Consider the following 13,243-nt stretch of genomic DNA (forward strand, 5'->3'; position numbering starts at 1 on the left):
GAAGGGGGGGGAGGGAGAAGGGGGGGGAGAAGGGGGGGGGGAGAGGGAGAGGGGGGATGGGGGGAGAGAGAAGGGGGGGGAGAGGAGAGAAGAGAGGGGAGGGAGAGAGGAGTGGAGAGACACTTTTAAGAGAGTACTAGACCAAGGGCAGACCCGCTGGGTCTGTTCCACCAACGCACGGTTTGCGGGGGGGGGGGGGGGGGGGGGGAGGGGAGAGGAAGAGGAGGAGGAAAAGGGTGGGGAAGGGGGGGAGGAGAGAAGGAGGGTGGAGAGAGAGGAGGGGAGAGAGAGAGGAGGGGGAGAGAGAGGAGGGGAGAAGAGAGAGAGTAGGGAGATAGGAGTTGGGGAGAGAGGAGGGGGAGTGGGGGAGAGAGGGTGGAAAATAAAGGGAGGGGGTTGGAGGAGAGGAGAGGGGGGGGTTGGAGAAGGGGAGGGGCGGGTTGGTGGAGGGGAGAGGGGGGGTTGATGGGGGGGGGGGGGGGGAGTGGGGTGGAGGAGTGGAAAGAGGGGGTTGGAGGAGGGGAGAGAAGGAGAGTGGAGGAGGGGAGAGAAGGGTGGAAGAGGGTAGTGGAGAGGGGAGGGGAAGGGGGGCAGAGGGCAGAGGGGGAGAAGGGGGAGGGGAGAGGAAGGGGGGAGAGGGGAGAGGGAGAGTGGAAGGGGGGCAGAGGGGGGGGGGGATGGAGGGGAGGGTGGAGGGGGAGGGGGAGGGGGAAAGGGGGGAGAGAGTGGGGAGGGGGATGGGGAGAGGGGGAGAGGGGTCCGTCCATTCAACACATGGTTGCGGGGGGTGGGGGTGGGGGGGGGAGGTTGCGGCGTCGTGGGCAAAGAGAAGGTATATCTCCAGCTTTCTGTTTCTTATTAATTTTCTTTCCTCTTGTACTTCTTTGGTAGTTCAGGGATCTTTTCTTTCCTTTCTTTTATTTTACTTCTTTTTCTTCATTTTCTAATTTTTCTCTTTTTTTTAATTCAGGTTTTAATTTTAAAAATGAAGTTGTACAAAAATTGTATAACTGTCATGTCGATTGCCTACAATTGCTTCTAATAAAATTAATTTTTAAATTAAAACAAAAAAAAAAAATCAACATTTGAGTAAGCACGGGCCAGAGGTTACGATGTCACGAGTCAGTGGGGATGTGGTGCTAGTTCAAGGAAACATTGAAGAGGTTACAACTTGTTTTAAATGACACCAATAATACCATTGCCCAGGAAGAGCAAGGTGACATGTCTCAATGACTACCGACTGGTGACACTAACATCTGTGGGGATGAAATGCTTTGAGAAGTTGGTTTTAGTGCATATCAACTCCTACCTGTCCAAGTACCACTACAAGTTGCCTGCCATCACAATAGGTCCAAGGGGATGCAATCTAGCTGGCTCTCCACTCATCATTGCACCACTTGGACAATAATAACTATATGTCAGGCTGTTATTCATAGACTAGTTTGCCGTTTAATACCATGGCAGCATGGTAGCGCAGCACTAGAGTTGCTGCCTTACAGCTCTTACAGTGTTGGAGACCCAGGATCGATGCCGACTACGGATGCTATCTGTACGGAATTTGTACGTTCTCCCCGTGACTTGTGTGGTTTTCTCTGAGATCTTTGGTTTCCGCCCACACTCCAAAGACGTACAGGTATGTTGGTGGCAAAAACAAGAAAAGCAGACTATTATCTAAATGGTGGCCGATTGGGAAAGGGGGAGATGCAGCGAGACCTGGGTGTCATGGTACACCAGTCATTGAAGGTAGGCATGCAGGTGCAGCAGGCAGTGAAGAAAGCGAATGGTATGTTAGCTTTCATTGCTAAAGGATTTGAGTATAGGAGCAGAGAGGTTCTACTGCAGTTGTACAGGGTCTTGGTGAGACCACACCTGGAGTATTGCGTACAGTTTTGGTCTCCAAATCTGAGGAAGGACATTATTGCCATAGAGGGAGTGCAGAGACGGCTCACCAGACTGATTCCTGGGATGTCAGGACTGTCTTATGAAGAAAGACTGGATAGACTGGGTTTATACTCTCTAGAATTTAGAAGATTGAGAGGGGATCTTATAGAAACTTACAAAATTCTTAAGGGGAGTGGGACAGGCTAGATGCAGGAAGATTGTTCCCGATGTTAGGGAAGTCCAGGACAAGGGGTACAGCTTAAGGATAAAGGGGAAATCCTTTAAAAACCGAGATGAGAAGAAGAACTTTTTCACACAGAGAGTGGTGAATCTCTGGAACTCTCTGCCACAGAGGGTAGTTGAGGCCAGTTCATTGGCTATATTTAAGAGGGAGTTAGATGTGGCCCTTGTGGCTAAGGGGATCAGGGGGTATGGAGAGAAGGCAGGTACGGGATACTGAGTTGGATGATCAGCCATGATCATATGAATGGCGGTGCAGGCTCGAAGGGCTCGAATGGCCTACTCCTGCACCAAATTTCTATGTTTCTATGTTCTATGTTTCTATGTTGGTAAACTATCTTGGTAAATGTAAAAATTGTCCCTAGTGGACCAAAGGGTTTGTTATCGTGCTGTATCTCTAAACTGAACCATCATCCCCTCCAAACTTGTTACCAAGCTCAAAGAACTGGGTCTCTGCACATCCCTTTGCAACTGGATCTTCGACTTCTTTATCAACAGGACACAATCGGTACAAATTGGTAACAACACTTCCTCCTTGATAACCATCAGTACGGGAGCACCTCAAAGTGGTGTGCTCAGCCCCCTGCTCTACTCACTCTGCACGCATGACCGTGTTCCAACTCCATCTTTAAATTCGCTGACGACATTACTGTTATTGGAGGAATTTCAGATAATGCCGAGTCATAGTATAGGTTGGAGATCAATCACTGCCCGGTCCATCGGGGGAGCTGACCTTCCCACCGTTGAAGTGATCTATCGCCGGCATGGCTCAAAAAGGACCAGCATAATCAAGGACCAACACCACCATGGCTTTCATTTCACTTCCGTCATCGAGAAAAAGTCCTGGTTCAGGAACAGCATCCTCTCAACACCCATTTAACATTACAGCATCCTCTCAACAGCCATTAAACTCCAGCCATTAAACTCCAAAGTACCTGGGTTGCACTAGGGACTTTTGATTTTTTTTTTGTTTTGCACTACATTGTTTTTTATATTTATTGAACTTCTTTTCCTTTTGCTTGTTTAATATGTTATCTGTTCAAGAAGGAACTGCAGATGCTGGAAAATCGACGGTAGACAAAATTGCTGGAGAAACTCAGCGGTTGCGGCAGCATCAATGAAGCGAAGGAGGGTTTCGGCCCGAAACCTTGTCTGAGGAAGGGTTTTGGACTGAAACGTTGCCTATTTCCTTCGCTCCATAGATGCTGCCACACCCGCTTAGTTTCTCCAGCAATTTTGTCTACCTTTAATATATTACCTATTGGGTGGCGTGTTTGAAACCTATTGTGCTGCTGCTTCAAGTAAGAATTTCAATGTTCCGTTTTGGGACATATGCAATAGGTGCAGGAGTAGGCCATTTGGCCCTTCGAGCCAGCACCATTCAATGTAATCATTGAACATATGACAATAAAATGCAAGACTCTTAAAAGGGGTGATAAGGTTCATTGTGAAGACATTTTTTGGTCTGTGCATAGAATGTTCATTTGGGATAAAAAATCTAGTAATTCAAAGTCATCATTAAATCAATACCTGCTGTACATCACAATTTACTGACCAGTTTTGTACAGTTCTTCCGTGATTTAATTCTGTTAGCCCAGTTTAATTTATCAACTACACTTTCTGCTTATCAATAAATCTTTGTCAGGTCAATTATGGAAACAATATACACGCTACTAGTTGGTTTATATGAAGGGTTCACCCATTGCAACAGATTCAGTCTGTTGTTTGGAGTGAGAATATTGTCAGGTTTATATTTTTACAGCAAATGCCAAGCACCCGGGATGTCATTGACCCAGAAATTCTCTTCTCCTTACATGACAGTATCTATACATAACTACTGTAAATTTACAACATTGCAGAAGGACAAATTGTTCCAAAGTTTTAACCGTGTATGCTCCTGAACAAAATCGATTTCAACATCAATCTAACGCGTGTTCAGTTTTGGTCACCCTGGTATAGGAATGATGTCATTAAGCAGGAAAGAGTGCAGAGAAGATTGATGGTGATGTTGCTAATACTAGAGGACCTGAGCTATAGGGAGAGGTTGGGTAGGCTAGAACCTTAGTCCTTGGAGCACAGGAGAATGAGGGACGATCTTAGAGGTGTTTAAGATCATGAGGGGAATATATGGATTCACAGCCTTTTACCCAGAGTAGGGGAATCAGGAACCAGAGGACTCAGTGGGGTGGCACAGTGATGTAACAATACAGTTGCTGCCTTACAGCACCAGAGACCCAATTATGACTACAGGTGCTGTCTGGAGTTTGCACATTCTCCCTGTGACTGCATGGGTTTTCTCCAGGTGTTCTAGTTTTCTCCCACATTCCAAAGACATACATCTTTGTAGGTTAATTGGCTTCAGTAAAAATTGTAAATTATCGCTAGTGTAGAGTGGTGTTAGTGTATGTGGTGATCCCTGGTCGGCGCGGACCCGGTGGGCCAAACAGCAAGTTTTCATGCAGTATCTCTAAAGTATTGGAGACACAAGTTTAAGGTGAGAGGGGTAAGATTTTATAGGACCCTGAGGGACAACTTATTCCACACAGAGGGTGGTGCATGTACGGAACGAGCTAAGTAGTTGATTCAATAATTCATTGATAGTTTATTGCCACATATACCGAGGTACAATGAAATTCTTTGATAGACACAAAATGCTGGAGTAACTCAGCAGGTTAGGCAGCATCTCTAGAGAAAAGCAATAGGTGATGTTTGGGGGCAAGTCCCCTGACACGCTGAGTTACTTGCTGAGCATTTTGTGTCTATCTTCGGTATAAGCCAGCATCTGTAGTTCCTTCCCACACAGTGAAATTCTTTGCTTTCCATACAATACAAAATACAAAATACAATACAAAAAGTACACAAAGAGTCATCATATTTCTAGTGCCAACAAAATTACAAAATTACTCCAAGTCATGAGGCAGGTCCTATAACAACATCTAACATTGGGATATGAAAGGTTCAGAGTGATATGGGCCAAATACAGGCATAGGGGACTAGCATTGATGGGCATCCTGGTCGGCATGGGCAAGTCGGGCTGAATGGCCTGTTTCCGTGCTGTACCGGTCATTGTGAATTAAACCATGAACTCAATTTCCCATTGCGCACCTGATATGTGGTGGCTGTAATAATCACGAACTGTTGTCAAACCTAATGACAGATTCTAATCATATTCTAATCTGAACAGTTTTCACTTCAACTTGTTTCCAAAAGAAATGAAATAACAGGTAACATGCAAGGACATTCGTGCTATTGAGGGAGTGCAGCGTAGGTTCACGAGATTAATCCCCAGGATGATGGGATTGTTAATGGGATGAATGAATGAATGGAGAAACTCCTGCACCTATTGTCTATGTATCTATGTAACCATGAATATTAAAGCTATGAATGTTAATGTTAGATCAATAGGCATCTGCGACTTTAAAGCACCGTATAGAGTTTTGTATTAGCTACAAGATTAATAATGCCTGAATTGAGAAAATCAAGCCAAATAATATGGTTCAATAGTATCCATATTAGCAGGGTATCATTCCCTCCAATTAATCTTTTAAAAATGTGCTTGGACAAAACATTGGCATCAAAGTAGCTCTTTCAGTACTGTTGTCAGAGAATGTCAAGTACAAAGGATTGGTTAGACTATAGTTGTGGTATTGTGTGCAGTTCTGGTTACCACACTACAGGAAAGTTGTGATTAAGGTTTCAGAAAAGATTTATGAGGATGTTACCAGGATTGGGGAGCTAGAATCATCAGGAACGATTGGACCAGCCGGGTCGATTTTCTCTAGAGCAAAGAAGATTGAGAAGTAACATGATAGATGTAAACAAAATTATTAGGGCCAAAGATAGAGTAGAGTGCCAGTGTCTGTTTTGCATGCTGGGGCTGTATAAAAGTAGAGAATGTAGGTTTAAGGTGAGAGGGAAAAAAGAAGAAGAAATCTGAGAGGTAAGTGCTTTGCACAAGGGTGAAGATGCAAGAATAGTAACAACATTTAAGAGACATCTGAGCAAGTACTTGAATGAACAAAGCATAGAGGGACATGGAAATAATTTAGCCAAATGGGATTAGTATGGAAAGGTATGATGGTCAGCATAGACACAGTGGGCCAAAGGGTATATTTCTATGCTGTGCAACGCTATGACCCTATAAAAGTGATTTTCTTGAGCTGAACAACTGCAATTCAAATCAAATTTGGTCAGTGTTCATGGTTCATAGTTATTTGTACAGTCCCAGCACTTTGAAGCAGGTTTCACATACTGGAAAGACAGCATTTGGAAAAACAAGAGATTTTATTTTTATATTACTGTATTACTGTTCACAACTCTACTGGAATGAGATCATGGGATTTAATTAATTCATTAGTTTGTTCTATTCCTAGAAAAAAAAGACATGGACATCATATGCGTCTGTTCGATTGCTTTGCCCAGTGGCATATAAATAAATTATTGGGAATGTGATGTTGTCAATTTGATGCAGTTATAATACCTTGGAGTATTGCTGCTAAGTGCGCAAAGGCAGTGTCTCCAATGTCAGATATTCAGCCCTACATAGTTAGGGTGCTGACAAAGGGGTTTGGCTGCCAATAAAATCTCTAAAAGCAAATGAGATATTCAAGGCCTTCATTATGAACAGTGGGATTGTGCAGAATGCTCTCTAAATATTTTCAACATTAAGCAAGCAGCACAACAGACATTGATCACCAATTCTTAATAAGATGACTGAACCTATGCCACTTAATAAGTGGTGTAAATCTCCTCTACCAGATATAAGCAGCTATGCAAAATTGCCATCAATATCCCAACACATTAATGGGATATTACTCTCTGATAAACAATACGTTATTAATATTTGAAATATGTGATTCTTACCAGGGTACTCATTATTGTCTATGTCTGACCCTCCTCGTAGAGTAAAACCAAATCCAGAAGGCATTGATTGAGAAGTCCACAAGCCTTCCAGGACCTGTGATGGCTTGGAATTTAACCCAGTACTTTGGCCATTGTAAATCAGAACTTTGCCTCTTCTGTCCTCACCTCCAAAAGGTGTGCCAATCGCAATATCTATGTTGGTAAGATAAATAAGGTAACAGCATTAATAATGAAATGGAATGTTACAATTATCAGCAAATACAATGAGACTTGACATCCCATGCATAAAGAATGCCCAAAGGCATTCCCCTCAAAGTACAGACATAAAGTATTAACCATCACTAGTCTTAGATAGTCAGAGTAATACAGTATGAAAACAGGCTCTATGGCTCAACTCGTCCATGCCTACCAAGATGTCCCATCTAAGCAAGTCCCATTTGTCCACATTTGGCACACATCCCTCCAAATCTTTACTAAAACATGCACTGTCCAATGCCTTTTAAATGTTGTTATTATACTTGGCGAACACTTCCTCTGGCAGCTTGTTCCATATACCCATCACTCTCTGTGAAAAACATGCCCCTCAGATTCTTATTAAATCTTTGGCCTCTCAGCTTAAATCTATGCCCTCTAGAACATGATTAGCCTACTATGGGGGGAAAAAAGACTATTCTTTCAACCTACCCATACCTTTTGTGGCTTTATGCACCTCTCTGTGCATTCTCCTATGCTCCAAGGGTTAAAGTCCTAGCCGTTCCAACTACTCCCTATAACTCAAACTCTTGCAACATTTTTCTAAATCTTCTTTACACTTCTTTCAGCTTAATGACGCCTTCCCTAGAGCAGGATGACCCAGAGGGTACATCTATACCAGGTACGGCCTCACCAACATCTTGTACAAACTGCAACAAAACATCCCAACTCCTGTTTTTAATGCCCAGACTGATGAAGATCAGTGCACCAAAAGTCCTTGTGCAATTTTAATGTCAGCTATTAATTACAGTTTCTGTGTGTTATCACAAATCTTTTTAATTTGTATAATTTAATTCATATTTAACACTATTGATAAGTATTGGGATGAATTCTGATATTATTATATTACAGTTGCAGTAGCACCTTATCTAAATGTTTCCTTAATGCTGAAATCCTCATATCATGCTTCATTCATTTGCACACTCCATCATTTTAATGCTTCCCATTATATCATGACTGTCCACTTCTCAGACCAGGTACGCAAGCTATAAAAATAATGTTTTTTCTTTCTCCACAGAGGTTACATGGCCTGCTTTTTATTTAACGTGTTCTCTTTTATTTCAGAGTTCCTTTATTTCTGTTGTGTACGAATCCTGCATCTGCTTGCTTCTCTGCTCTTCCCTCATTCATTTCAACATTATTAACATATATTAAAATCATATGTCAAGGACTTTTCATCAAATGTAAGAAAGGTTAGAAGATAAGCATGATTTAAATTGCATAGAAAGAGGTGGAGTGGATAAAGGAAATGTTGGTGAGAGCTTGGTAATTGCAGTTTAACTCTCTCTGGAAGAAATATAAATGGATGATATGAATGAGGACAGAGCAGAGAGGAAAAAAAGATGCTGGATTTGTAAGAAGCCGAAATAAGGGAAATCTGAAATAAAAGAGAACATAGTGAGGCATATGGATATTTTGGGAATGGAGGGATATGGAACATGTGCAGACAGATGAGATTAGTTTATCTTGGCATCATGTTCAACAATGACATGGGCTGAAGGACCAGCTCCTGTGCTATACTTTTCAATGTTCTTTGTTCTCCAGGAATCTCACAAACTGTGTTTTTTTTCCAATGCAAAGAGTCTGGTTATACTATACTGTTGCCTCAAAACAGTCTAATGTCAGCTCCTAGTGATTTAAACTCATGGAGCTAAGAAGTCATACCTCACAGAAACAATCCTCAGCTCACCACACACTGACCTTCATGCTCATGTACACTAATCCCATATGCTCACATTAGATCCTTCCTGTTTCCCTTCAATTTTTAATTTACACGCTCTAGTGATAATTAGTTGTGTGCATAGCAGACTTTGTGTGATTCCTATTCCACATTATTGTATATTTATTCATTTAACAGATAATATATTTCCCTTAATGAAGATATACAGATCTTAGCACACATAATATAATCTACATCAGGTGTTTGGAAAGAACAAAGAGCTGGAAATTCTTTCACAGCTGGAAAGGCAAGTGCCTAATGCACGTTCTGTTCTAGGGCCAAAGATGATTATTCTATTGCATATGAGGTCAAGCCATTTAATGTTTGCCAGAGACATATTTATTATGCTGGAGATTATGTGTATTACGACTACAGAAACGCACCGTTATACCCGTCTTGATTCACATCCCCCAAAGACGCTATGGCACTGCCAAATCTTCCGAATACTTCAGTTCCCAACAGTTTCTGAGGATCCTTGAAGAGGAAGTCTTCCTCCTGCAGGTACAAGTAAACCTGCCCAACTTCCTTCAGTTTCCCATCGGACTCCTGGTCCATGAAAAGAGGAGCACCAACAAGCACATCGTCCCGTCTGTGAAGCACACAAAGGCATGGAAAGGTCTGGGATTGAATTCCCTGTGTATTTCAGTCGCAAAACATTTGACGTACAAAAGAACTGCTATTACATTATGGCCACAGAAAGAAGGCGTTTCAATATATACACGGTGTATCTGAGTAGAATGGAAACAGCTCCTTCAACATTCCAAAGACATTCAAGTTTGTAGCTTAATTGGCTTCTGTAAATTGTCCCTAATGTTTAGGATAGAACGAGTGTATGGGTGGTCATTGGTCAGCGTGCACTCAGTGGGCTGTTTCCATGCTGTATCTCCAAACTAAACTAAACTGAAGCTATTTAGCCATAAGTTGGGTATGGCACTCAAGATACAGTCCTCGGAATCAGGACGGAAGAAGAAGCATTATAATATATTTAGAGAGGCAACACTGCATCCAGGATAGACACAAAGTGCTGGAGTAATTCAGCGGGTCAGGCAGTATCTCTGGAGAACTCCGGAGCACTGTATCCAGGAACCAGCTGGGAACCTGGCACACCCACTGCCCTCCTCACTGTTAATGTTGTAGGCCCATGAACCCAATAGGAATTCAGCATAGAATCTTCCGCAGTTCATTGTGAATAGGCAGCCTGTGTTGACTGGTGGTGCCAGAGTGGGCCCGGTAGGTTTACAATCAGTGCTGAGACGCGGGGCTCAGTTCCTCAACCTGGCAGCCAATGCTGGGGACTGGCAGCTCCTGCTCCACCTGTCGACACACCCCCCAGACCCGCTGCACTCTCTCTCGTCACCTCCTGTTGTAAATGATGGAAAGCTACTGTCTCACCATCTCTTTCGTTGCTGCATTAAATCTCCCAACCCCAGAGATATTCCCCCTCTAAACAAGCACAGCTTGCAGAAGGAGGCAGTGGCTTCTATCACATCCCACTGGAGGGGTGAGAGGTATTGGAGGAGCTGGGTGGTCCGTTAACACATGCAGCAGCCCTTGCACTGTATGTATCCACACTGGGTGCAGCCCTGAACCCCATATCCCTGCAGTGTATGGCTGCACCCATTGCCCCAGCCCCGACAGGCAGCTTCTCTGCCGCGGGACAGACTGATTCATTCATTGCATGAAAACCCGCCTAGACTGCTATTTTTCCCCCCCAAGTCAACTTTTTTTTTTGCTTGCCAATGTCCAAAATAACTTTTGAGTGTTTTTTCTAGTTCCTGCTCAAAATTGTATTATACCCAATTTGGCACATGTAAAGCAAACAATGCTCCCTAATTTATTCACCGAATTGTGTTATAAAACATGCATTGTAGCAGAACTATCTTGCAGTTCCTTAGCTCCTCCCAAACAGATTATACTTTGTGATTTTCCAAGTTGAGGTCCTTGTTCTGTCCTTGCTACACCTCATTCTTTAATAATGACTAATTACAAAGGAAATTGTTCATTTGAAAGGTTTTGGCTCACCCTCTGTGATATTTCTCTGAGGAAATAGTTATAAATACATCAAGGCACCTCATACATGGCACACTGCAGAAGTATAAACCATGTAGTTTGACTATAGTTTGTTTCGTTCACATTTAAATTCTTAATTCAAAACTGTGTGTCAATTTAAAGTCAAAGAATGTGAATCTGTCCCGTTTCCTTGCCTAACATAGCTAACTATAACTAAAAAGACAATACGGGGAGAAAATATGGTACGAAGGTAAGCTAGCCAACAATATAAAGGAGGATAGTAAAAGCCTCTTTACGTATGTGAAAAAATAGTTAAGACCAAAGTTGGACCCTTGAAGAAAGGTGAATTTATTATGGGGAACAAGATAATGGCATAGAAACATAGAAAATAGGTGCAGGAGTAGGCCATTCGGCCCTTTGAGCCTGCACTGCCATTCAATATGATCATGGCTGATCATCCAACTCAGTATCCTGTACCTGCCTTCTCTCCATACCCCCTGATCCCTTTAGCCACAAGGGCCACATCTAACTTCCTCTTAAATATAGCCAATGAACTGGCCTCAACTACCTTCTGTGGCAGAGAGTTCCAGAGATTCACCACTCTCTGGGTGAAAAATGTTTTTCTCATCTCGGTCCTAAAGGATTTAATTGGCTACACTGCACGAAGGTAGTGGTTGTGCTGGAGAAAATATAAATATAGAATATAAAGAAGATTTAGTTGGGTGTTGCCTGGATTAGTGGAGGACTTCAATTATGGGGAGATATTGGATAAGATGGGCGCCATTGCCCTGGAGCGAAGGGGCAGAGAGGTGACTTGAAACAGCTACATTAAATTACATGAGGCCTAGATAAGACAGATAGTCAAAATCTTTTTCCCATGTGAGAAGTATTAAAAGCAAGAGGTGAGGGAGAGAAATTTTAAAGGGGATTTGAGGGGAATGTTTTTTTTAAACTTTGAGAGTTGCTGATATGTGGAACACAGTGACAGAGCTGGTGGTGGAATCAGGTATTGAAACATCAGGTATAAGCCTGTTCTTATAAACAATAGACAATAGACAACAGGTGCAGAGGTAGGCCATTCGGCAATTCGAGCCAGCACCACCATTCAATGTGATCATGGCTGATCATCCCCAATCAGTACCCCGTTCCTGCCTTCTCCCCCTAACCCCTGACTCTGCTATCTTTAAGAGCCCTATCTAGCTCTCTCTTGAATGCATCCAGAGAACCGGCATCCACCACCCTATGAGGCAGAGAATTCCACAGACTCACAACTCTCTGTGAGAAAAATGGTTCTTGGCAGACCATTTAGCAATCCCTCTGGTCGATGCTGAATATAATTCCCTTGATGAAACATCTTAACATATAAATAACTTTAACATAACTTTGATATTGCTTTTTCTGATATTTCATATTAGTCATAGTCATAGAGTGATACAGCTTGGAAACAGGCCCTTCGGCCCAACTTGCCCACACCGGCCAACATGTCCCAGATATACTAGTCCCACCTGCCCACATTTGGTCCATATCCCTCCAAACCTGTCCTCATCCATGTACCTGTCTACTTATTTCTCAAATGTTGGGATAGTCCCTGCCTCAACTACTCCTCTGGCAGCTTGCTCCATACACCCACCACCCTTTGTGTGAAAAGGTTCGCACTCAGATTCTAATCAAATCTTTTGTCCTTCACCTTAAACCTATGTCCTCTGGTCCTCGATTCACCTACTCTGGGCAAGATTTACCCGTCTACCCGATTTATTCCTCTCATGAATGGCTCAAGAGACCATTTCACTTCCCCTGGTTCTGCCAGCTGTTTCCTGGAGCACCCACTGCTTATCCTTTTGGATCATTCTGTTTCCTCGGTCAGAGAGCAGATAAATACTGAGCAGATGGTGAGAAGGAGAGTGGGAAACATGCATGCGAGGGCTAAGGGTTGTTCAGAGGGTGGGCTTTTTGCTGACTAAATCCCCAAAGGCTGCAAGATCACAAAAGGAAGGAGGGGGTGGCTAAGGTTTATTGTGTGGTGGGGGCAAGGGTGAAAGGATAGAGCAGTTAAATGATGAGGAAGTTAGGGGTACATAATGAAGTCAGAAAATCACCACACATTATAATAGATAAGAAAGATTTCAAACAGTGAAGATGAAATGTTTGCTGAAGGCAACTGATATTCAAACAATATGAAACAAATAATTAAATGTCCATTCTCCTTCAGAACATTTCTCGCATATATGTAGAACCATAACACTAATCACAAAATTCTTGGTCTATTTTTATCCTCCA

General features: G+C 42.8%; 1 protein-coding gene across 2 annotated transcripts in view; it reads right to left on the minus strand.

Annotated features, from left to right (window-relative positions):
- Window positions 1-13,243, minus strand: part of itga8 (integrin, alpha 8) — a 238,126-nt gene that overhangs the window by 162,448 nt on the left and 62,435 nt on the right. For both annotated transcript variants that reach the window (XM_055655720.1, XM_055655710.1), the window contains exons 12-13: window positions 9,340-9,545; window positions 6,985-7,176 (exon numbers count right to left, since the gene is read on the minus strand). In XM_055655720.1, coding sequence (XP_055511695.1) covers window positions 6,985-7,176; window positions 9,340-9,545 — 398 coding nt within the window. The remainder of the gene's footprint in view (window positions 1-6,984; window positions 7,177-9,339; window positions 9,546-13,243) is intronic.

The sequence above is a fragment of the Leucoraja erinacea genome, chromosome 2 (genome assembly GCF_028641065.1).
Source record: "Leucoraja erinacea ecotype New England chromosome 2, Leri_hhj_1, whole genome shotgun sequence".
Lineage (NCBI taxonomy): Eukaryota > Metazoa > Chordata > Chondrichthyes > Rajiformes > Rajidae > Leucoraja > Leucoraja erinaceus.